This window comes from Mirounga leonina, unplaced genomic scaffold, assembly GCF_011800145.1.
Source record: "Mirounga leonina isolate KUSES-001 unplaced genomic scaffold, KU_Mleo_1.0 Mir_82, whole genome shotgun sequence".
Classification (NCBI taxonomy): Eukaryota; Metazoa; Chordata; class Mammalia; order Carnivora; family Phocidae; genus Mirounga; species Mirounga leonina.
In genome coordinates, this window is record NW_023270825.1 from 30,938,920 (window position 1) to 30,964,935 (window position 26,016).

General features: G+C 46.4%; 1 protein-coding gene across 8 annotated transcripts in view; it reads right to left on the minus strand.

Moving 5' to 3' along the window:
* SUSD6 (sushi domain containing 6) overlaps window positions 1-26,016 on the minus strand; it is a 91,233-nt gene that overhangs the window by 31,080 nt on the left and 34,137 nt on the right. For 6 of the 8 annotated variants that reach the window (XM_034992594.1, XM_034992588.1, XM_034992587.1 and 3 more), the window contains one exon: window positions 19,641-19,768. The exons of 1 other annotated variant lie outside the window; for it this stretch is intronic. In XM_034992594.1, coding sequence (XP_034848485.1) covers window positions 19,641-19,761 — 121 coding nt within the window. In that variant the 5' untranslated portion in view covers window positions 19,762-19,768. Of the gene's footprint in view, window positions 1-19,640; window positions 19,769-22,527; window positions 22,547-26,016 lie in introns of those variants that run through there. One more of the 8 variants, XM_034992589.1, reaches the window with a different exon arrangement.

The window sequence follows — 26,016 nt, forward strand, 5'->3', positions numbered from 1 at the left end:
CTTGTGGACTCCTGCCATAAAGCTCTTTCAGAAAATAAAAAGTTAATCTCCCTAATTTGCATCTCTAATAGATTTCCAGGGTTCATGAAATTTTATTTTTTAGGCTGTCCAAGGGGGAGGTAGGAGGCTGGCTGTGGCTAAATGGGAAAAATAGCACCACCCAGCACCATCTCCGAGCACAGCCCTTCTGCCAGCAGCATTAACACGTACATGCAATTCATGTACCACTTTTTAAGTATACCAGTCAATTTAAAATAAATGTCAATTTATTGTATTTCAAAATAAGCAACGGCTGGGGGCGCCTGGGTGGTTCAGTTGGTTAAGCGACTGCCTTCAGCTCAGGTCATGATCCCAGGGTTTGGGGATCGAGCTCCCTGCTTGGCGGGGAGTCTGCTTCTCCCTCTCCCTTTGCCATTCTGCCCCCCCGCCCCAACCTGCCTCATGTGCTCTCTGACTCTATCTCTGTGAAATAAATAAATAAAATCTTTACAAAAAAAAAAAGCAATGGCTGAACTGGTGGTAGGAAAAGTGAAGGACTAGGTGTTTCCATCCTCTGTTCAGTGCATCCTCTTCATGTAGGCAGGATGTGCCGGACGATTTATTAGGAAGTCTACAGTGGCTCCTTAACACAAAAGAAATCCCTTTCTCTTGCAGCAACTAAACAACTGGCCTGTGAAATGACAGGGGTCAATCTTATAAATAGAATTTACGGGGAAGGAACTTATGGGGAAGGGATGGAGACATAGCAGCTGTGCCTTAACAAAGCCAGAAGTGAAACAAAGACTTAACAGAAATTAACCTCGAGTCTTCATTTTTTTGGAAAGACTGAGTCAGTGGGGAGACAAAGATGAAAACGAAAGCATCCTCTCAGAATTCATACTTGTGAGTTTTGTGTGGTCTGAGAGTCAAACAGGCTCTCCTCCAACACATAAATGGAGAGCAACACTTGAGATGAAGGGAACAGCGCAAGGCACTTCGGGCACATTCTATGGTGTATTATGGGAATGACGAAGTGCAGGACAGAGCATAGGAGAGAGAAAGCTGAAAGCACAGATGAGAATTATGTTGTGAAGGAGTATGAACCTTAATGCACATCTTCGAGTGAGCCCTGGGTTTGACTTCTTTTGTTTTAAGGAGAGAAGGCTGGTTCTAAGTCTGAAATTTTGAGAGTTACTCTGGCAGCAGGGTAGAAGACAGACTGGAGGGGAGGGAGGTGAGGAAGGCATTGGAGACAGAGAAACCAGTAGGAATCTGGAGAGAGATGATGAGGCCCTGGATGTTAGCAGTGGTTTCTGTTGTAAGGGGCCATCATTTACACCCCAGACTACAGTTAACGCACCAGCTGCCTGCCCACCCACCCAGCACAGACACAACCAGGATGAAGAGCTCTGGTGCTTCTATGCTAACACAAACTCAAGTGTCTCCAGTGGAAAGTGGGGGCTTTTGAAAGGAGGTATGCTTCTAGAATCGCTGTCACTGGTAAGTTCTGATCCTCTGGGCAGCAAGCTACAATGAACTAATGAACACAAGGATCCAAAATGAGAGTGTACACCATCTCAATGATTTGCAAAATGCTAGGAGACTCTCTTGAATGAAAGGGATCTGAAGAAGGTGCCTAAATCCCTGCCAATCCTTCCCCCATCCCCTCCCTCACCCTCCCCCTAGGAAAAAAAAATTTCAAAAAAATTCCATTGTGAGGATCTATGTGGAAAATATTCTATTCAACCTATGTAAATGTTTCTCAAGAGAGTGTGAAATTTAAAAACTATTCCTAGTGGCTGGGAAATGGCAGATGCCACTCACAAAAATACATTCCAAAACTCCTAGAAGGAAATATGAGAGCCCATCTTTATGAAAATTAGAAAGAATTTCTTAAATAAGTTTAAAAAAATCCCACCACATTCCAGAAGGGAAAAAATATTAATAAAGTTGACACGGTAAAGTAGCAATGGTTCTCAAACTCTTTGCTTATAAGCCCCTTTACACTATTAAAAATTGAGACCTCCCCAAAGATTTGTCTATGTGCTACATCTATCAATGTATGTCATAGATGAAAATGAAACTAAAAAAATTTGTATTGTGTATTCATAAATTCATTTTTTTAAAAAGATCTCATCTATTTATTTGATAAATAAATAGAGAGATACAGTGAGAGAGGGAACACAAGTCGGGGAGAGGGAGTAGCAGGCTTCCCGCCAAGCAGGGAGCCGGACGCAGGACTCGATCTCAGGACCCCGGGATCACGACCCGAGCCGAAGACAGATGCTTAATGACTGAGCCACCCAGGCGCCCCCATAAATTCATTTAAAAAATAACAACAAAAAGCATCGCAGGAATCATGTTAACACATGTCATGTAGCCTCCAGAAACTCTACCCCACACCTATGAAGGAATGAGCACAAAAAAGGCAAACAGCATCTTAGTATTACTACAAAAACAATTTCAACCTTGTCAACCGCCTGAAAGGATCTTAAGGACCCTCAAGAACCACTGCTATAGAGAAAATGAGGGGCCTGGCTGGCTCAGTCGGTAGAGCATGTGACTCTTGATCTTGGTGTTGTAAGTTTGAACCCCATGTTAATAAAATCTTAAAAAAAAAAAATCTACAAAGTGGGAGAAGGTAATCAAGGAAATACAAAATTAAAGCCACATGGGGATTTCATTTTATGTCCATCAACTGGCAAAAATTATATCTAACAATACCAGGTACTGCAAAGCAGGTGGATAACTAAGAATGTTCTTATACATCAGTAGTGGTGTAAATGGATAAAACTACTCTGGAGAGCCATGTGGCAATATGTAGGAAGCTGAAGTTGTGCACCTCTATTAACCCAGCAGCCTTGCTGCTCTAGATACATGTATGCTAAAGAAATCTTGTATACATGCTAATGACACATGAACAAGAATGCTCCTTGCAGTACTGTTCCTAAGGGTGAAAAACCGAAGTCACCTATATATCCATCAATATGAGGATGGTTACAAATATTTTGGTATATTAACACAATACAACGGCATGCTGCAGGTAAAACCAACGTATCAACATGGCTAAATCTCAAAAACAATGCTGAGTGAACGGGGTGGGGGGGAGCTATGGGAAATTAAAAACATACAAAACAAAATTCTATATTGCTTAGGAATCCAAGTATAAATATGCAAAACCTGTATATGTAATATACAAAACACATGTAAACACACATGTAAGTACGTAAAAACATACAAACATGGTTGGAAGGATACACATGAATTTTGGACACTTCTAAAGCAAATATGGCAAAATAATACATCTGGGCATCAAGTCCCCAGATACGATATTTGTCTCTGTATTTTTTAAATGTTTTTAACGTTTGAAAATTTTCACTGAAACAATGAAAATGGGATAATAGATTTAAAGTGGCTACTACCTGGAACCTACCGCACATTTAAGTGTCAATACTTTTCACTATACTGCAGGTATTTTACAACACCCCCAAACTAAGGCATTTATATCATTTCTTAACAGGTTATTTGCTAACTTGGTAACTTTTCTAATCTTCCTAGCCACTTTAGGTCCCATTTGGTCCCAAAATACAGACAGAAATCCCAGGATTCACCAAGACTGCTAAATCCTACGGAAGACCTGGGATTACCTTTTCCTGGGCTCTTAATGTACAGGACCCCGAATCCCACACCTGTTCCCACCCACTGACTGATCCCTGACCGCCACCCCCAATCCCAACACACTCATCTGAAAGCTACGTTTCCAAATAGCACCTGTAAAAATGCTTTTTTCGACAGTCAGCGGAACATGCAGTAACCCTGAGCATGGACTTCATTTTCAAGCCACTCAGCCTCAATGGCCCCATTCCCTGCCTTCAGGTCAAGGGAGAAGCCAGACTGCCTCAGCTGCTGTTAGAGTCAATTTACATCATTTAACCTCCTCCACTCCTCACATTCTTCCTTACTTTATCCTAAAAGCTTAGTCCACACGAGTGGGACCCCTATGATGTCCAAACCCAGGTCCCCTTCCTGCAACATGGAAGGCACGAGCATGCCCTTAGGGTACAGTGTTTCTCAAAGTGTGGGCCACCCTTCCCACCTGCAACAGAACTATGGGGGCAACTGGTTAAACAGCTTCTGCCACTAGAAGGGAAATAATGAAACAAATATGTACCCTGGGTTTCCTCTCCTCAGGGAGGGGAAATGAACGGCTATAAGACTTCTTTGTCTTGTGGAAAAACTCAAAGAATACAGACTGGAGGACTGCACCCCAGAACAACCACATGATTCTTTGTGGGCACAGGGTGCGCAAATCAGATTTTAAAAGTACAGTAACATTGGAAAAGCATCACCCCAGCGGATGTTGGTTTCCTAAGTCTGATAAAGGGACCAAAACCTCACCATGTTCTCTCTACCCCAGAGTCTCAGGCAGCCAAATACCAACCAAACTGCCCTTCCCAGCTCTCCCTTCCCACCAGGCCCAGTGGAAGCCCCAGCTCTTCTAGGAACCTTCCTGGACAATGTCAGCATGAATTCTCTTCTTTTTAATAGCACTCAGTACCTGAACCACTCAAGGGGGATGAGGATGTATTGTATTACACCTTTCCCCTCAATTAGATGTGAGGGCCTCAGTTCCTCGCAGAGGGCCCAGTGTATATATAATAGCTTCTTAAAACTTAAGTGGCTGAAGTAATGCTAAAGACAATGGCATGAGGAAGTCAGTACTAAAACACACACACCCAAAATCAGTACAAAAAGTATCTGATTTACAATGGGAGGACCTGGGTTCAGATCCCAGCTTTATCCTTGACTGGCTATGAGCAGTTTGTTATTGTGAGGACACCAACATGGCATAATATACGAGAAAGTGCTTTACACGTTGTCACCTGCCAACAGTGGTAAGCTCTTACAACTACTGCCACCCTTTATTTCTCTGATCTCAAGAGGTGATTTATTCCTCTTTACAGCCCACAAAGGAAAAGCACAGAAATAGGGATTGCAACCATAAAAATACGGAGAAATAAAGCCCCAGAGACCACAGTTCCCAAGGTCTGCAGGCAACCTCACCTACTTAGGCCTCTGCACCTCCACCAGGGCAGGGAGGAGGTGCCAGGGAAACTCTCAGTAACCAGAATGGGGTCTGGCACACCACAGGAGGTCTGCACCGTTGAGTGATGAAAAGTTGCATCTACTGCCTGGGATGACAGGCCATGGGGACTCTATCCCATCTGTACACCAAGAACTAAGTAAAATTTTATAGGAGCAGGTGAGCAAGACTGAGGCCCCCAAGTGATTGTGAGCCACAGTCTCAGCTTCTCGAAGTACTGTCAAAGCCTGTCATTAAAATCGTCTTCAAACCACTCCTCCAGCAAATGAAAAAGCAGAGTGCGGTATCCAGCTGCCTCAGATTAAAGCAGGGTAGTGGGGGGAAATGAGAAACAGAGTCAAGATTTCCAATTACCACTAACGAGGTTTTCAGAAGGGAGGAAATTAATGGAATCATCAAAAGGCTGATGATTTTACTTAAAATGAATTAAATCAATCTCAATCTTTCCCTGTTTCAATGAAAACCTTGGGCTGTTCAGTTCTTGAGCTTCCTGAAAGCTACCCAGGCAGGATCAGAGGGGCTAAGTGACAATTAGCCAAGGCTGGGAAATCTTCTGTTTGCCCCTGCAGAGAGGCTGGAGAGACCGGGCCAGACAATAGTTCTGAGGCAGACAAGCTAATTCTTTCCAAGCCAGGAGTCCTTTAGCCTGCCAATACAAACAGCAGGAAATAAAGGCGGAAAATGGGGTCAAACTCAATCTGAAGAACAGCAAATTCCCCCTAGGATGGAGAAAACATTCTGTAACTTTTAGCTACCCTAGAAAAATGGGCAAAGAGAACAGGGAAAAGGATAAGACCGGGGAGCTCGGGAGGTGCCCCTCACACAGATGGCTTGAAGGGCCTTTTGTGATCTCCTCCGGCACACCCCAACCCCCACCACACTCAATACACAAACAGGGCAGGCTAGCTCTGCCAGCATGCAGGTGAGGTAAAACGAGTACAGAGGAAGGAAAGGGGGGAGGGCAAAGGAGGACAATTATGCCAAGCTGGAAGAAGGGAGAAACTGAAGCAAAGGAAAAGAGGTACAGGGATACAAGCCTCTATGCCATCCACCCAGCAAATATTTACCCAGGCCTACCACAAGCACTGGGCCTGACAGTGGAGGACGTAGAGTAACAATCCCGAGCACCCTGGAAACGAGACTGGAACAGAAAGCCTGTGAAACCTTGCAGTCGAGTGTGACGATGTGCAGTAAAGGCACTGGGACCCGCCAAGGATGCTAGGTCATTCCTCTCTGGACACAGGCTGTATGGAAGCAGCATAATGGCACAGGTCAGAGACTCTCTAGAAAGAAAAGTTACTCCAATTCCCACACTTTTCTCTGGTTTCACTTTCGGCAAGGCAGCCTCTGGACGGGATTCTGATCAGTACTGCTTATCAAGAGAAGCTTTCACACAGGTGAAACATAAAAAACAGGTAACAAGTAAGCAGAAGTTCCTGACCATGGGAGGGGGAGCTGTCAGAAGAGGCATTAGAGAATCCCAGATATCAGAGCTCAAAGGACCCTGGAAAGCTAGTCCAACTCTCACATCACCACTGAGCAAAATAAGGAGCCTCCAGTTACCGCTCTGCAGAAGCAGTGCTGGTGCTGATGCCTGGGATCCCCGACTCAGGGCTCTGCTCTTCGGACCCCAGACCTCGAGCTGTGGAAAGACTTCGTAATGCAGACTTCCAGAGCTCACTGCTGCCTAAGAGGGCAGAATAAGAAGTGGGTGGGGGGAGGGTGCCCAGGGTGACCTAGCCAGAGGGTCACCAGATCTACCCCGCACCCCCTCCCGCTCTCTCTCTGCACGATAGTGGGCAAGGACCAGAACCAGCCCACAGAAGGTCAGAGACAGAACTGTGAGCTTCCTCCCTTACTCACTTAACTTTTTCCCAGTTTCCAAATTACGTGAACCTGCCTGCAACATCCTGTTTCTGAACCACTTCTCCCCACAGTAGGTTCAAGACCTCTCCATCCCTCTGTCCCCACCTTACCAAAAATTGCTCTGAAAAGGATCAGATGCGCTTGTTCACCCCAAGTGTAAACTGGTGGTTTCCAAAATATGGTCCCCAGATCACCAGCAGTAGCATGCAAGAACTTAGCAGAAATGCAAATTCTTGGGCCTGCTGAATCAGAAATTCTGGATGCAAGCCCAGCAATCTGGGCCCTCCAGGGGATTCTAATGCATGCTCAAATGTGAGACCCAATGGAGCATATAACCTGTAAGGTTCAACCTGTTTCTTCTCTCACAAGTATGTGACTCTTAACTGACACACCTGAATGACCTCTAGAATCTCAAGCCTAGGAGCCCAGTAGCTGCCCCTGGAAGAAGGAGAAGCTTCCCAACTCAGCATATTCTTCTCTTGCTTCCAGGGTTCAAGACCTTATGCAAGAAAGTACATCAACTGTCCTTTAAGCCTTGACCACAGGCAGGAAAGCATGGGCATGGGGAGAAAGGTAACCCTGCACGGTGAACTGTAAAACAGAACCTCTTTTCACCAGCTCCCAACTAGCGAGACCTTTCAGAAGGGAGTAAGGTGGCTCAGTGGGCCTAGGCCTCTCCCTGACTGCAGCACTGACCTGAGGGTGATCTGCCCAGATGCCGTCCCGCCAAATGCAGGCTGCAGGTACTTGTTTCTGCAGTAAAACTGGCCTGGGCCAGACACTCAGGGAAGTTTCTGAAGCCCCTCCATGGGGTTTCACCCTGAGACCTAGAACAAGCACCTGCTATGGGTCCCTCGACACTCCCTGGGACACGATGGAGCAGCAAGTGAGGTTCTAGTGGTGTGTGTCACACTCTGGCACTTCAGGTACTGCCAACCACAGCCTAAACAAAACAGAACTAAGAACGCTGCCAGCCCCCCCTCTGCTTTCCTCGTCCCAAACCTACACTGATTAGCCTTCTGCTTCTCTGGCTTATCCCAGGGCCTTATTCTCAACAGGGACTCTATGGTTCTTAGAGAAAAATGGATGTCAGACTTCCACGTCTCTCAAAAATACTGACTATGACAACCTTGTCTGACCAGACTGGTTGTCTGTGAAGAGAAACAACAACAACAAATTTTTTAAATGTCTCCCTTTCTCCTTCCACCTTCTTTTATTCCCAGAAATGAGGCATCATCACATTCCGAGACCCAAGCTTTAGATTTAGACTCCATAGATTTGGGCTTCAAAGTCAAGATTTGGGCTTCAAAGTCAAGATTTGGGGCTCTGTTGGGAACTTTAGTTTGATCTTGTATACAAAGGGGGCCACTAAATGCCAGCCTCCCACCCAGGGATAAATGAAGGATTAACCAGTTAGTGTTAACCAAGTACTTTGAGCAATTCAGAAAAGAGATGCCAACTAAAAAAAGGAGCCTTATAATAATCCCTTCCATTAGAATAGACTTTTATTGTTTCCCCAGCACTTTTACATATATTACCTCATCTAATCCTATTATTCACAATGGCCAGGGTCTGCCATTACCGCTAACAGAATTTCTGAATGCGAGGGAGAGGGACCTTGAAACCTCTGAACTGCCTAACCACAAGGAACAGAGAACAAGAGTGTGGAGAATGAGTTCCTCTGCTGAGAGCCACTCTAAAGAAACCCGAGACGTATCTCTGCTGGCAGTCACAAAGAGTTCTCTACACCCCCAAACACATCAAATCACAGACGGTCCTCACCCCGACGTATCCAATTACCCCAACTCCGATCGAAGCTGAAGACTCCTGCAATGTGTCCGCACAGCCCAGAAGCCAGCTGCTCCTTCTCTCATCTCCCATCCTCATCAATTAGGAGCCTCCCATGGGGTTCCGACGTGAGCCAGACCCCCGTGGGACCCTGTGCTGTGAGGCAGACTGGCTAAGGAGTCCCTGTCAGACATGCCTCCCACGGGCTGGCTGGGCGCAGGCCTGTCCTGAGCGACCCCCTCCCCTCCAGCAGGCTGGAAGGGGCCTCACTTAGCCCGTCACTTCCGGTTCCCACAGGCAAACAGGGGCACAACTACCAATCTTCTCAGCCCCAACCTTTCCTACAACTTGTACCAAAACCAACACCCTCCCCCAGCCCTCTTTATTCCCCTGTTTAGACTCATTCAACCCTGAATCCATTAGCTAGTGTTTGTTTTCTCTTTCACCCTTTGATCCTTAAGACACCGGGGCTCAGACCTTGTTTCCCTCCCTCCTACTCCCTCTCCTCTTCCTCCTCAACTGGAACAACTGGGACAACTCAGCAGGAGAGGCACTGGCTCCACCAGCAGCGTCCCGCCTCCCAGATGCTTCCCCCAAACTGTGCTGCTGGTGATGTTCAGCCCAATCTCCGAGCTCTCACACTAAGGCTGGACTTTATTTCTGTTTTGAAACCTCAGCTTCCAATCCGACTCCACCAGGATAGAGGCCAACCCTTTATCCAGCACAGCGAGAGGCACACCAGTTCAGGGGACAGAGTGTATCGGCTGGACGTCCTGGGTTTCAACAGAAGTGGCCGAGCAGGGTCCAAAGGAAGGGTCAAGGAAGCAGAGCAGACACCACACTTGACTCTCTCCCTGTCCTCCCTACACTTGCCCCCACCATGCTGTCTGTCCCTGCCACTGGTGAGGTGCCACATAACAACGATGATGAGAACACCGTGGCCCTAAACAGGCAGTGTGTCATCATCCCAATCTCACACACAGGAAAGCCGAAGGCCACCAACTTTGAGAAACTTGCTCAAAGTGATACTACATCTTAGTGGCAGAGCTAGGATTCAAACCAGCCTGTCTGGCCCCAAAGCCTGCATTCTTAACCCTACTATGCCATCTCGTCTCCCCTACTCGCAGGATCCTATTTACCTCCAGCTCTGGGTATAGACTTCCCTCCCTCAGAAAAAGCTACTGGGGCCCTCCCAATCCGAGTCAGGAACCCCTCTTCTGTGCATTCCCGTAGTGCAGTGACTGCCCTGACCACAGCCTGCCCCATGCAGGACCGCGGCGGGCACAGCCCTGGCATGCAGCAGGAGCGCAGGCAAGGCACTGTGAGTACATCAGTGTGCCCAACCCCCAGCTCTGTGCTCCTCCCAGCACACCGCACCGCCCCCGGCTGCAGCTGCGCTCTCCCACCGGCGTACCACAAGGCCCCAAGGACCAGTGAGAACGTCCCCCACCATCCAGTCCAGTGCCTGGCCCCAGAAAGCCCTCCATGGTGTTATAGATCTCCTGTTGTCCTCCCGGCCCACCTTACGTCAACATGTGCTTGCTAAATGACGTAATGCTGCTTAGGAAAATACCAGACCCGTATGTACCACAGCAACCCTGGCAACCCCGAGTCATTAGGTCTTGGAGCAAGTCTATAGGGTGTGTGTATCATGATCTGCAGAACAAAGGTTCAGGCTTCCCAAAGCTGCAATTCCAAGAAGTCTTTTTTTTTTTTTTAAGAATTTATTTATTTATTTGAGAGAGAGAGAGCCAGAGAGAAAGCACAAGCTGGGGACCGGCGGGGGGGGGGGGGGGGGGGGGGGGGGAAGGGGACGGACAGAGGCAGAAGCAGACTCCCCGCTGGGCAGGGAGCCCTACTCAGGGCTCGATCCCAGGATCCTGGCATCATGACCTGAGCCGAAGGCAGATGCTTCACCAACTGAGCCACCCAGGCACCCCCTTCAATTCCCAGGAAGTTTTAACAAGCTGTCCAATTCCTTCCAATCAAAGACAGTCAAGGTTCCCAGAACTGGAATCCTGTTCATAGGAAAACCTCTGACATTCTCAAGAGAAAGGACTAGGAGCTCTTACTAACTCCACACAAGAAATATACACAAAGCCTACTCTCCTTCCCCCAGACCCTATTAATTCTAGTAGTAAGGTGATTAGTGGTGTCTCCTAGAGGAGGTGACTTTGAATTGGATTTTGAAGGATGAAGAGAGGTTTGGGAGGAAGGGGAAGAGGCAGAATTCCAGCCACAGGAATCTAGCCACTGGAAGAACAGTGAGAATAGGCTTTGAAGGTGCTAACGTTCAGGAAAAGGGGAAAAAGGAGTCCCCTTAGCCTTGACTTGAGGGATGAGTAGAGGGAATTATGGGGGGGAAAAGGGGAGCCAAACCCATTCAAGCTTCCCCTCTCCAGCCCCTCCCCAGTGTCAGGATATGTTTCAGAGCCAGCATGCATTGCTCCTCGTGATCTTTCCTCCCTCCCATTATCTAAGGGGATCCACACCCACACTGGGTTCAAAGTTCTTTACCCAGGCTGAAAGTTAGTATACTGCAATGAACTCTTCTAGGCAGCCTTCCCAGTCCCACTCCTTTCTCCTCAGAAGAGCCTCAGCACCTGCATCCTCTAAGGCATAAAGATACTTTCACATGGTTCTTCAGTTCTCCCCAGAAAGCAGGGGATGGAATCTTATGGGGAACCATAAATCAGTGCAGAGGCCCACAAAGTGCTGCATCTCACAGGGCTGTGCACTTGACTACCTTGTCCTCACCTGCAGGACAAGCCATGATTCTGCACAATCCTGCTGGAAGGGACCCCTCACCCCATAGAGTACCTTTCCCAGGATGTGCTTGTTGGGTCCACTTGGGATGATCACTGGCCTGATTATAGCAAAGGAGCAACTTTGTCCTTGTCTTCAAGGAGCTTATGTGCAAACACATGCCAAGCACTGAGATGGAGAGACATGTACAGGACCTCAGAGATCAGGGACTGAAGGGGTCTACTGTGGAGGGAGGGGTATGAAGCAGAGAGCCACATGGCCTACTGAAGTCACCAGCTAACTTCATAATCAGCAATTCTGAGCAACCATGCATGGTCATCAGGAGGTTTAGTGGGGCTGCACTGGCTCAAGACACAACTGGGTCCTTTGCAATCTGGCCTCCAAAGTAGTAAGATCAACTGGGAAGCAGAAATAACCAAGGCCTCTCTCCCATCTGCTGCCACACCTCACTGTGTCATGACCAGTGCTCAGTAAACATTGCTGGGCTGCTCCTCACGCCCACTCAGTCCTCATGGGGTGAGTGATAAACCCAACAACATTCTCCTGGGCCTCCCACCATAGCCAGAGTCAACAAGGCCCAACTGTCAGAACTTGAGCCAGTGACAATAGACACACAGGTCCTGCCCTCTCCCAAGGAGACATGTGTCTACTACATGAGAAGAACTGATTGTCAGGCGCTTTCATATTTTTTTTTAAAAAGATTTTCTTTATTTGACAGAGAACACAGCAAGAGAGGGAACACAAGCAGGGAGAGTGGGAGAGGGAGAAGCAAGCTTCCCACAGAGCAGGGAGCCCGATGCGGGGCTTGATCCCAGGACCCTGGGATCATGACCTGAGCCGAAGGCAGACGCCCAACCATCTGAGCCACCCAGGCGCCCCAGGCCCTTTCATATTTTATAAAGTGTTGCTGGTTACTCAGAATAACAAAGGCTACAGCAGAATTATTTTATAACCCTGTTTGTACTTGGTCATAACTTCCTGAAACACATTTCCCCTCTCAGGTTGAAATGCCTAAAATATTTTTGTGAACTTAAAAAAAAAAGAAAGCTTTGCAAAGAAGAAACCTTGAAGAGAACCTGTTTATCTTCCCTGCACTACTTTCCAGAACTCTGAATGATTAAACAATTGTACTGTAAGATTTGGTTAGTGGCAGAGTTAACAAGTCACAGAAGCTAAACATGGGGAAAATCTCCATCTCAGGGGAAGCAAATGAATCTAGGTAGAAAAAGGCTCTTCAAAGAAGAAACGCTATCAAATAGAGCTAAGAAAAGTAGGAGAAGGCTACCAAAGGACTACCAAATGGAAAGAAGACAAGAGAGTTCTTATTTTTTACTTCAGACGTATTCTCCCAGATGTGTTTAGGAATCTCTTAAAATCTAATCCTTCAATCAACCACATCATGGTGCTAATGAAACGAAAAATGTCTTTAAAAGAGCAGACCTGGGACACCTGGGTGGCTCAGTCGGTTAAGCATCTGCCTTCAGCTCAGGTCATGATCTCAAGGTCCTGGGATCGAGTCCCAGGAGCTCAGTGAGGAGCCTGCTTCTCCCTCTGCCTCTGCTCCCCCTGTTTGTGCTTCCCCCCCAACCTCTGACAAACAAATAAATAAAAGAGCAGACTCTTGGCATTTGCAAAATGACTCCAAAAGTTCCTAACAAACAGCAGCTTTGAGGAACCCTGGCTCTGAAATGACAAGACAGCCTCTATGAAGGGAATGGCTTACTGTGAGATTACCTAGCTGGCCCCCTCCCGCTCCCCAGCAACAACATCAAGAAGGGGCGCTGCTGCCCTTTCCTCCCTGTCTTCATAGGTAGGATGTCAACATGCACTATTTGAGAGTTAGGGACTTACGAATTATGAATAACTCATGCAGTATGTATCCAACTCTACTCAGTATGTATTGGATTGAATCAAACAGAATCCAAGATATGTGGAAGAAACAAGGAGCACCTTCCAATCCTGAGTCTGTCTGAACTAAGCAGCTGTGGCATCAGAAGTGTAGGCTGTAACAAATGATGCTACAATCTGATCTTTCAACCTGGGAATTATTTCTTTGTATGCCAGGCCATGTCCTAAGTGCTTTATATATACAATGGGAGCGAGGGCTGCTCATACCCTCCGCAGGCTCACACTCCTGAGTGATGCAGAGGAATGGAATCTCCCAGAGGGTAAGAGGTGAGGAAAAGAAAACCTGCAAACCTACTAGAATAATTAAGAACTCTGAAAGCAGACTCTGGGTTTTTGTTTTGTTTTTGTTTTTGTTTTTAAAGCATCCTGCGACCCCTTTTGCAGAAGGAGTTGGGCAGGTAAGGATAACATCCTCACTCAGAAATTATGCCAGGGTAGTGGGGCACCTTTGCTTAGAAGGTGGAATCGGTGTTGACTGAGGGCTTTAACAAAATTGAGACCCACTCAGGTGTTCAGTTTGGTGGACTCTTGGTTTCTGTTCCTCAAAACTTACAGTGCAAGGCCGATACCATGTGTTTGCAATGTTCTAAACATGGTACAACAATTAGCCTGAGGAGGGTAATTTCTCAATGTCTTTTCGTGATGCCATGGTTCAGCAAGCCCTATAATGACCCATCCAGCCTCCTCCCACAATCCCCAAGTCTTTTTATAGTCACAGGTAATTACACCACAGAGAGATTACATCACCTCATCAGCAGTGTTTACAACTGACAGGAAGATGCTCTGCGGATGTTTTGGGAACTACATCCTCATTTAGCAAACAATTCGCTGTGGTCCCTATTGTTCCTTTCCAAGAATAGAACCGCCTTGGCAAACCTTGTTCCTAAACTGGGAACCAAACAACCAAGGGCCATCGTAGATGAGAACAGAAACTACCACAGAGGCAAACACGGTAACCCAGTGATGACTCCTTCATCCTTTATCCAGGGGAGAAAACACAGATGGTGTCTTTCTTTCTCTGTCAAAAGAATCCTCTGAAGGTTGCCCTGAGTGCTCCAACAGGGTGACACAGAAATGGGTCTCAGAGAACCTGCCACTCATTTCTCAGCAGACCATGGGCAGCAGAGTTAAGACAGACTGCGCACAAATCCCAGCAAGCTTCCCCACCGACAACTGCCTGCCTCTGAGCAGGTTTTGTAACCTCTCTCCGCCTCAGTTTCTCATCTATAAAATGGTTACATGACCACCTAGTGCACAGCCTTTCTGAGAGCTTTAAATGGGATGATACACAGAGAGCCTGACATATAAATGATGCTCTATATGCATCAGCTTCCTGCCTGTCCTCTCCTCTCAGCTCACTGTACATTATCTCTGACCCCAGGTCCCTTCAGAGATGGCAAGGTGAGCCAGAGCCACCTGCCAACATCTCCCAGCCACAGCAAATTCAAGGGCCAAAGCCGCATCATACCCCTGAGCACCTTGTTCTCAACATTTTCCATCTTTGATGAACACTAACTGCCAGGCTTTCTCACTCTGCTGCATAGAAATGTAAATGGCTGCTTTCCCTGCTATTTTAAAATTGCTTTAGGTGCTTGTGTGATGTTTAACATGGCCTATAGTGTCATGGAAACACTTTAAGGGGAAAAAAATCAGAAACAGGGGCACCTAGGTGGCTCAGTGGGTTAAACGTCTGCCTCTGGCTCGGGTTATGATCCCAGGGTCCTGGGATCAAGCCCCACATCCGGCTCCTTGCTCGGCAGGAAGTGTGCTTCTCCCTCTCCCTCTGCTCCTCCTCCTAGCTCGTGTGTGCTCTCTCTCTCTCTCTCAAAATAAAATCTTAAAAAAAATCAGAAACAAATAAAATAGTTTTGTTTTTTTTTTTCAGTAAATATCCTCAGGAAAGGGAGAGAATGAAAATCAAAAGCTTTTTACATGAGTCAGCAAGTGGCCGGGTGGAGACCATCACACTATGCAAACATGAGCTTTCTGGAAGGCGAAGGGGTTTCCAGAAGTAACCAATCCTTCCTCAACTGGTCAAGTCAGACACCTGGTCCCACTTCCTTATCCTCAACACAAAAAATGACTTTGCATCTTTAGTTTTATTTTTTTAAAGACAGCAAAGGATGTCATCTGCATAAAAATCTCCTGCCCAGCATGACTCAACAGTGGGTCATGTACCAACTCTGTTGTTGTCATTATATAGGAATTACACCACACATTTTATATGCCAAGTGCCCTCCAATCATTTTTATTAGTCTACACAACACCAACATCACATCCTTAAGGATTTTGTTTCCGTTTTGAAGGAGACACAAAGAGGTCAAGTGATTTGCCTAAGGTTATAAGGCATGTTTCTTTTCTTTCGTTCTTTTTCTTTTTTTTTCTTTTTTTTTTTTTTTTAATAAAGCAAGTTTCTTAAGATCATAGGTAAAGGCGCCTAGGTAGTTCAGTCAGTTAGGAGTCTGCCTTCAGCTCAGGTCATGATCCCAGGGTCTGGGATGGAGCCCTGCACTGGGCTCCCTGCTCAGCAGGGAGTCTGCTTCTCCCTCTCTCTCTGATCCTCCTTGCTCCTCATGCTCTCTCTCTTTCTCAAATAAATAAATATATTTTTTTTAAATCACAGGTAAAAGGAAGGAGTTGTGAGATCTGGGAGTGGCTGCTACATAGTTGGGACCCTAATTCCTTTCTAGCCCAAAAAGAGAGGCACGCTGGGTACTCTGCACATAGATTTTATTTTTAATTCTCATCTTCTGCCTGCATGGTGTGAACCAGGTGTGAAGGTAAGATATGCTTCTTTTTGCCACGCCCCAAAAGGAAAACTTTCAATAATTTTCTCCATCTCTGTTTAAAGAATGACCAAGAGGGAAGCTGGACCTACTGCCTCTTGAAACCAAGATGGAAAACTAAACCTCGATCATGGCACCAGAACTCTCTAGTGCCTGTTCCTACATGATTATTTTCTTCTACACCTGAGCAATTATGACCAAGACTAAGGGTGACTGTGGTATTTATAACCAGAGACGATACAGATGAATTGCCCCCCTACAAGATGCCCACTTAACTACGTCTAGTGGGATTCTCCCAGGCACAAGTGTGCATGCACACACAAGCACATTCAAGGTCTAGTAGAGCCCACTGGGTAACAAAGGCTGTGTATTTTACAAACACCTCCTTTTAAAATGTTCTGGAGTGGGTGTTCAGGTGCAGCTACAGGAGCAGGTAAGATATGCACCAAGAGGAAAAGGGGACCTTTCCTGAACTGAACTGCCTTTCCTCGACTTCAGAGTATCTGAAAGTCTTGGTTTTTTGGCAAGCCTGTCTCGCAAGCTGCTTACGGCAGGCACAGCCAAACAGGTGTGCTCAGGTTTCAGGCCAAGGAGTGGGTGCCTCCTTCCCTGAGAAGCCACTTCAGAGAGGGAAACACACTGGCAGCAACGTGGTGCACTGGATCTAAGTAATGGGACCACCCCCTCCCCTGCCTGCATCCTGCTCTGCGCCAGTACACGTTTTACGGGGAGTAGAAAAGACTTGGCGGGGGGGAGGGGGGGTGAGGGTGGCAGGGGAGGGAGGATTCTGTACAGATGGGGGAGGGAAAAAAACTACAGAGCCAACTTTTCCATCCTGCTCTGAGCCCACACTACAGACATATATTTTTCCACACTGGAGAATAATAATCCCTTTATCCAGCCAGTCTGAAACCATCAGTCCCTGATAATTGAATTCAGACCTTGGATGGAAAGTTGGGAAGGTGTGGGTAGTTGGAAAATGGGGTGGGAGATGGGAGGAGGCAGAGGTGGAGCCCATAAAAAAGGAGGGTGGCAGTAGGTGGAATGGCTCAATGAAGCTAAAGAGGCTAAAGACTTCAGAAACCAAAGGCAGATGTTCTGCCCTAATATTGCCAGGTCACACAATGGGACAGCTTCCCTAGTGGAGCCTGGGAAGAAGGCAGTCTTGGTAGTGTATCAGGCACTAAGCCAGGTTCTGGTCCTAGCCCCAGGACCCTAGGCAAGTATATGACCTCTAAAATCCTAGCTCTGACAGTCATTCCATTCATGCACATCCTTATTGAGAACCATTTGTTCTGGGCTAGGGGTAGGGTGGCAAACCTCTTGTATAAAGGGCCAAATGAATTATTTTAGGCTTTGGGGGCAACACAGTCTATGTCACAACTACCCAACACTGCCACTCTAACACAAACACAACCACAGACAAAATATATATGAATGAACATTGCTATGTTCCAATAAAACTTTATTTATGGACACTGTAATGTGAACTTACAATTTTTCTGTATCATGAAATATTTTGATTTTCTTTCCGATCAATTAAAAATATAAAACCATTCTTGGCTCACGGGCCATACAGGGAGGATTTGGTCCAGGGACCACAGCTTGCCAACTTCTGCTCTAGAGATACAGTGGTGAACAAGACAGGGTCTTTACATCCTGTGGCTCTGTGACTACCACTTCTGGAGACCACCTCTGGCTGTGCTGCAAGCCCTGTGAATGTAAGCCCTGCTTCATCTGCTTGTACATTGGTAGGTTCTGGCCTTCGTTTCCTTTGGAACTTCATATAGCCACAATGCCCATACTGTGGGGTCCCAATCATTAATGGCCTCCTTGGCTATGCTAGAAGCTCCTCACAGCCAAAGAGGTCTTAGGCTTTATGGGAAAGGTTTAAGTGTCAGAACAGGGTGAAGAGGAGGCAGTAGAAGAGGAAATCTGTACGTGGGTGGTGGAGAAGGCTATAATGCAAAAACAAGTGCGTAACTATTTCTCCCAGCAGTTCATTGCACCATGATCTGTATGTGTTGGGTAAGTGGGTGGTGGGAGTTGACAGAGAATGAGAGAGAGCACTGAGCTATGGGGACTCTATACACCGCAATATACCACACTGCCCCCATCCTTCAAGTCCCTTTCCAGAATCTAGCTAAGATCCCTCTCCAGGGAACGCTGTCCAAAGAAAACTGCCACCTTATGTATCTAATGAAGTCTGGTAGGGGCCGCATTACTGTTGAGTTCAATCATGATAGCTGAAGGGTACATGTGGCTCAGTCCGACTCTTGATTTCAGCTCAGGTCGTGATCTCAGGGTTGTGGGATCGGGTCCCGCATCAGGCTCCCCACTCAGCACAGAGTCTGCTTGTCCCTGTCCCTCTGCTCTGCCCCCACTTGTGTGTGTGCATGCTCTCTCTCTCTCAAATAAATACATACATAAAATCTTTTTTAAAAATCATAATCAGTTGAGAGCCCTATTGGTGCTCACAGATACAGAGGCTCTACAGAGGTTCTCTAGCATCAGCCAGAGGCCTACGGTACACACCCAAATATGCCCCTTCCTAAAAGAACGCCAGGTCTAGAGGACCACATGAAGAGAACCTAGAAGGGTCTTCAGAGCACTGTGGAAGGCAATAAGGATCATACAAACTCAAAAAGGCTCACGGCTGCATTTCTAGCTCCTGCTAGGGCTCTTGCAGCTCACCAGCTTCAATCAGAAAGTCCTTAGAATCATGAAAATATAGACAAAGGGAACTGGATATGACCTTAAACGTATCCAGGTCAACCCCTTCATTTGATAAATGGAGAAACTGAGCCACGGAGTGGCTAAGTGGCTTGCCCAAGATCACGAAGTTTAGAGTGTCAGTGACCAGGTCCTGCTTTCACTAAATTACAATACCTCAACTCTACTTATTCTGAGGGAAAACATAAAAAGACAAGGAACAAACAAAAAAAGCTAACAATCATGAAGCACCTATTGTGTTAGACAATCTTCAGAACCACCCTCCCAGGTAGGTACTAGTATTATCCCATTCTGGGGCTGAGGAAATGAAGGCTTACAGAAGTGAGATTTGCTCAGGTCCCAGAGCCAGCAACAGGAGCACTGGACTCAGAACACGGGCAGTCTGATTCCCAAACCTGCACCCTTGCTGCCTATCATGCTCTGAACCCTACAGCTCCATCCTACCTGGTGACTCCAGCTGTGGGGAGAGGGCCGATAACGTCATCCCCAGCATGTTCATACACACCCCTCCCTCCAGCTGGCTCAGGAGGCCCCTTACTGCCATACCCCCAGGACTGGTCCCCTGCTATTCCACAGCACAAAAGCCCACCACCCCTCTCTGCTCTCGCTGCAACTGGCTGCTAGATAGGAGAGTCCCCTATCCCGGCTTTGGGAGAAACAATGGGACGAGTCTTTTCCCTCCCCCCCCAGAGAGGCAGGCCCGAACCCACCTGAGGCAAGGCTGTCTCCAAGGAGGGTGCTAAGGATCACCAGTGGAAGGAACACTCCATGTCCCGCGGAGGCCACGGCCAACGCTGCGGTGCTCTTTGGTGCTATCCTGCCATGGCACATCTTTTATCTGTCCAAGTTATTTTAAAAAGAAAAAATTTAAAAGCCAGAAGTAAGAACTCTAAAGTCAGCCACGGGTAGATTTACCTATAAAAAAAAAAACAGGACAACAAAAAAACAAAGACATAAGTGAAAACTTCAGCCATAAGTTTGTTGCAAGTAGGCACTTTGGTAAGGAAGCTATAATCACATACAAAGTTGAAAGAATTCCAGTAAATGAATTCCTGCTGCCAAGAAAGGACAGGCACGTAAGTGGCTTTTCAACGTGTATCTGGGGAAATGCCGAGGCCTGCAGCAAGCTGCCATCAGCATCCACATCCAGGAGCCAGATCCTTGCGACAGGGCAAGGAGACAAGCGCAGGCTCACCTGGAGATCTGTCAGGCACCACAGAGCTTTCAGAAGTTGCCCGGGCTCTGCCCCACCACCTCCAAGCCTCCAACACAGAGCAGGAGAGAGGCAGCTGTTGACAGAGAGCTACACCCGAGTCAGGCTTTGCCTTGGCCACTTGGACTCAGAGCGAGTTCAACCAACCGAAAGGGAAAAAAAAATAGGGAACATGTGTCTTAAAGGGAGAAATACACCGCCTAGAGAAGGAATGCAGCAGCAGGAGCCAAGGGCCCATGGCTAGGCTTGCTCAACTGCCAGAGGCAGGATGAGCCCCTGAGGATGTGACGCTGACTGCACAGCCGCGAACCTCAAAAACGGACCAATTAATCCAGGCTCACCTGACACACTTGTGACCCCAGAGGCCACACCTGTTGACGGTACCTGACACCGACTAGGGGGAAGACGGACTGTAATTGTTAACTGCCCCCGCCCCCGCCTCTAGTTCAGACTATGACTTCAGACGCCTAGGAATCAGAGTCCACGGCCATCCCACCCTGAACACGCCCAATCTCATCTGATCTAGGAACCAGAGTCTTAAAAAAAAAAAAAAAAATCAGGGGTCAAGACTTTTAGGGATTATTTTCTACATGCCTTCAGAGAAGTTGAAGATACATTTTGATATAGGCCTATTATATTTTAGTTAACTCATCTGATTTCATTGATCCTTGTTTATAACAGGTATTCCAAATAAGATTACAGTCCCTTTTTAAATTCCATACACACACCTCCTTCTCCATAAATAAGGCTTTATGTAAATAGATAAGGGAGCCTGCCATTGACAACGCTAATAAAGGGTGCCCCTGCGATTCTGCCAGAGATATTAACCAGCCCTGCCTTCCATCTGTGTCTGAAGCCTTGACTCAGGCCTGCATCCCCTGCTAAAGAGAGTGACTGCAAACAGCAACATGAGTTGTCTCAGTATGAAGGAAAAGCAACTATGAAGGTCTTCAATGAGCATGAGCCAGGGGTTCAAGAACAGAGCTAACCTTACTCACTACCCCAAAGAGCTGTGACTATAGCAGTCTTCTGTCCACAGCTTTCACCCAGGCTCCAACTTGAGCCTTTAAAGCTCTAGAAAAGGGATGGTTCCTGAAGAGGTCTGGGGGTAGATTCTGTAAGTGACCCAAAACAGTACACAAAACTGTGTGTGTGTAAATATGTGGAATGTGTATACATTTATGTGGTTAAGAACAGTCGAGTTAGAATGCCGAAATTCAAATCTGTTTCCTCTATTATAACCATGTGACCAAATAATTCTCTTAGCCTCAGCTTCCTCATCTGTAAAATGGGAACAATAACCATACACCTTCATAGGTTTGATGTAAAGATCAGGATCAGACAAAACACTTGGCAGTGCCTGGCACTTTGCAAGTCCTCAGTAAACACGGCCTGCTATTGCTGTTGTAATTATTAATAAGGCCTGAGCTTAATAAGACCTTAGAGGTCATCAGGCTTCACCTCCTCCGACAGATGCCAAAACCAAGGTCAGAAGAGGTTAAAGAACATGCCCAGTTAGGAACAGGCCCTTTGGTGCTGCCATTTTGGATTCATTCACAGCAGGTAGCTCTACCAGATAGTCATCATCCCCTCAAGGCAACAACCAATGGATCATTGAGAATAACACCTGGTTGTGCCACATCACAGCACGTGCACAACAAATATTTCTGCAGTGAGTGGATGAGGCTGGATCAGAGTGGTGCTTAGATGTTCTGTGCACAAGTGAAGGTCATCAGGAAAGACTACCCAGAGGAGATGATGCTGACTGCTAGTGCGTATGTTTAGTGAAAAAGAAGGAAAAAAAGAAGGTACCAAATACAAGTGGAACAGAACAATGGGAGCACAGCACTCTTGGCAGAAGCAGAGTTAAGGGCTAAGCTAAGGAATTTAAACTTTACAGTGAAAACTATGTAGAGCTTACAGGATTATAAACAGAGAAGTTATGAGACCAAATTCATTTAGGAAGATCACTCTGGCAAGGATTTTGGAGGCGGGGCAGGGGGGCACCAAGTGGTAAAGATCTTAAATTTAGTATTTTATAATTAATGTGGAGCTCTTTCGAGGGCAATTTGACAACATCTGTCCCCAAAATGCACACATTCTCTAACCTATCAGTTCTGCTTTGAGAACCTGTCCTCAAAAATCACATGAGCAATGATACAGACGTAAGATATTCACTGCATCCTTTGTACTGGACAAAGATTGAAGTGAGACAAGTTAAACAAGTCGTCATACACACATGTAATGGAATACTGTGCACTGGTTTGAAGAGAACAAGGCAGGTCAGTCTGTACTCATACATGGAACGACTTCCAAAATTAGCACGTGAAGAAAACCATTTGTGAGTACACATGTATTTTTAAAGGGGATACACATAGACACACCTGTATGCCCGGAAAATCTCTCTGGAAGGATGCACAAGAAATCAGTAGCTAAAGATGGCCTTTAGGGAGGAGAAGTGAGTGATTAACAGGAAAAGAACTCATTTTTCACTGTATGTATTCCTCTTTAATCTCCTTAAGCCTTGTATCTTGTGCATGTATTACCTATTCAAATAGATAAAATTAAGGTAGCAAGGTTTTCTTACAGACCACCTGTCTCCTCCCTCAACAAACTGATTGACATTCAAATAAACCTGATTGCTCCTCCTGCCCGGAATACAGTCACTTTCAGGGCTCAGCATAAGGGTCACCTCCTGGAGGAATTCTTTTCTGACACTTCACACCAGGCCCACCTCCAGTAGGACTAACCCCCTTCTAACTCCCAAAGTGTCCTGAGCACCCTGCCATGACTATACCTCTAACAGGTTAATACATCTATATGTTTATCTGTCTCACCTCACCAGACTCAACGTAAAGTCAGGGACTGTGAATTACTTAACAGAAAAGACAGGGAACAAATGCTTGCCAAACTCATGAATACTGTGGGGAGGAGCCAATATAGTATTAGGAAGAAAATGCACACATATGACCTCCTGTTTAGTTTTAAAGAAACTCCTGACTCCTCCCTTACTGCTTAAGCTGCTACCTGGGCCAAAGGACCAAATTCCACCATGAAGCCTAAGAACTGATCAAGTGCAGAACAGATAGGGGTAATGACAATGGGAGCTCTGCAAAGAAAAAAGATGAACAGAGGGTAGTCAGTGGAGTGTTTACATGCAAGGCTAGGCCAAGAGTTAGTGCTTCAGAAGTAATACAGAGATAAGGGAAGCCCTACAACCCCAGGGTATTGCTCAGAATGGGAGAACCCAGCTACTGTGGAGAAAGGGTCACTATATACATCTCATCATTTTAAGAAGGGATCTGCTTTGAACACAGAATTAAAAAAAATAAAATAAAACCTGTCCTTGAATTGTGACTTTAGACCAAGTGAAAAGAAAAACACTTCAGAACAAATTAACTAGATATTCATTACCCCTAGAGAAACACACAAAAACTTGAAGAAGGAGAAGACAGAGGAGGAGGAGGAGAAGAAGAAGAATCCATTTCACTTGAGTATTCCTTTGGTACCTTTCTTCCCCAGACAGAAAGTAGATGCTGGTTGTTAGAGGCTGAGAGAAAGGAATACGGGGTTCATGCTTAATGAGAACAGAGTTTTGGTTTTGCCAGATGAAGAGTTCTGGAAATGGATGGATCGTGGTGATGGTTGTACAACAATGTGAATGCACTTAATGTCACTGAACTGCACCGTTAAAACTGGTTAAGATGACCAATTTCATTTTACATGTATTTTACCACAAAAAATTTTGGGAAAAAAATCGTGATTAAAGAGGAGCCTCATGTTCAAACCTGGCACTCATCCACCCTCACAAGGCATGTAACATTTAAAGTTAGAGGTAAGACGAGAGGAACCAGGGCTGCAAGTCAGTCCCCTCTCTGCTACCAAACAACTGGCTGGTCATGAAGGCTCCCTGGCTTCCATTTCCACATCTAAAAAAAGGCTCAAAGGTCTCTCTCAGCTAGAGAATTCACCACAACATCCAAGCTTCTCTGTGTATAACACACCTCTTCCCCTCTAAAATATGGGGTCAGGAGGAGTCGTGGAAAATCTGCATTCATCCTTCTGATATTCCTTCTTGGGACTGGTGCTGCTGCCCCAATAGTATGTGGTAAAAAGAGACCCCACGAGCTAGAATGTCAAGCCCTCAAGGTCAGCGTCTGGTCTCTCCCACCTCTGTGAACTCAGAACATTAAAAGCTAGATGACTGTGCTCTGCTGAACATCATGAACACTCATTTCCTTTCAGAATAATCCTCTATGAAGATCCATGGCTCTGATTATGCGGAAGCCACTTACCTCACCTCTGCCTCTATAACCTTATCTATAAAATGGGGCTGTTGCTTGCTTTAACTATCTCCCTACTCTCTAGTGAGGCTCAAAAGGGACAAAATACAAAGGACAACTCTGTAAACCGGCAAGACTCGGGTCCTTCTATCTACAGTCTTGGCCTAGGAGCCAAGGGCTATCTGAGAAACTGCCCATAAAAAAGGATGATGAAAACATGACAGGCTTCTGGAGTAAAGGGTAACCTGTAACACGAGCCCAAAGTCAACATGGTTTGCTTGCTTACTGTTGCCAGAGATGCTTCCAGGTTAACCAAAGAGCCTGAAAAGATTAAAGGTATCCTGGGAGTCACCTTCAAAAATGGCTCACAGCCTAGGGAAGCAGCAGTAGCAGGTGGGCCAGCCATGAAACAGCCAGGGCACCCTGCCCCTGAGACAGCTCAGGGCCCAGATCTCCTCAGCCCGTGTGCCTGGTTGCCTCGGGGCCCACCCCTGTGGAGAATGTCACCGTCCTGCGGGAGTAGCAGGGTCCTGTTACACTCTACTGAGCTCTCTCCTCTGTGGAGAGAAGAGTCCTGACTCTGTCAAACTTGGCTCCCAGGTGCAAAGAGGGTTTCTCTACAGTTCTATGAGATCAGCCTCAGTCTATGTGTAATTTTCAGGACAGATTATTTCCTAAACCATGACCCATCTCTCCGTTAGTTGAGAGAGGGAACTGGATGGGTAAAACCAACATAAATCCTTTTCTTGCTTCAGACCTAGTCCAGAAAGGGGATGGTGGTAGTGGAGAGTCTAGAACAAGAAAGTCTGCTCCTCTGATTATCCATCTTCACCAACTCCAATGCTGTTATGTGAGAGGGAAGACAGCAGTTTGTGAAACGTGACCAGAATTTAACCAGTTAATTACCTTATGGAGTGTAAAGATAAGAAGTCCTAACTCGCTGAAGTCCAAAGTCCCCCAGAGGGTGTGATAAGAGAAGTGGCTAACATGCCAGAAAGGCCTCTCTTACTGCTCCCTTTCTTCCCTTCCACGTCTCCTCCAGTTCCCTCCTACTCACCCGGAAACAGCTGGGCCACAGCAGCAAAAGCTATCTAAACGGCAATCAGATCTTAATGCCTCCCACTCTTCCCTCCAAAATGAAAAAATGAAGTTACTTCTAGAGGTCTTCAGTTTCCTTTGTTCTCCCCCGTGACTCCTTCCAATCTTGTTAACCTTTATATCTTCCCCTTTCTTTTGTGCCACCAGCATGTGAGGGCTTCAACAGGCACAAAAGTCTTCTACTGGACTTGGAGATCCCTGACAGCCAGAATGTTACCTTATCCATTTCCTTTTTATCTCCAGCTCCAAAGCCCAAAAGACACAAAGTCAAACTCTTGTTAAAATTCACCTCCTAGAAATCCCAAAATAACCCTCAGCTTTCCTCATAAGCCACCTAAGCCAGAGTAGGGTAGGGGTTAGAGGTTGTTTTTTTTAAATTGCTTTGATAGTCTTTGTATCTTTGTCTGGTTTCCCCAGAATTGCTCCCCACATCCTCCTGTTGTCACACTTCACCCCTACCATACTCCTCAGGCTTCCGACAGCAGATCAGCA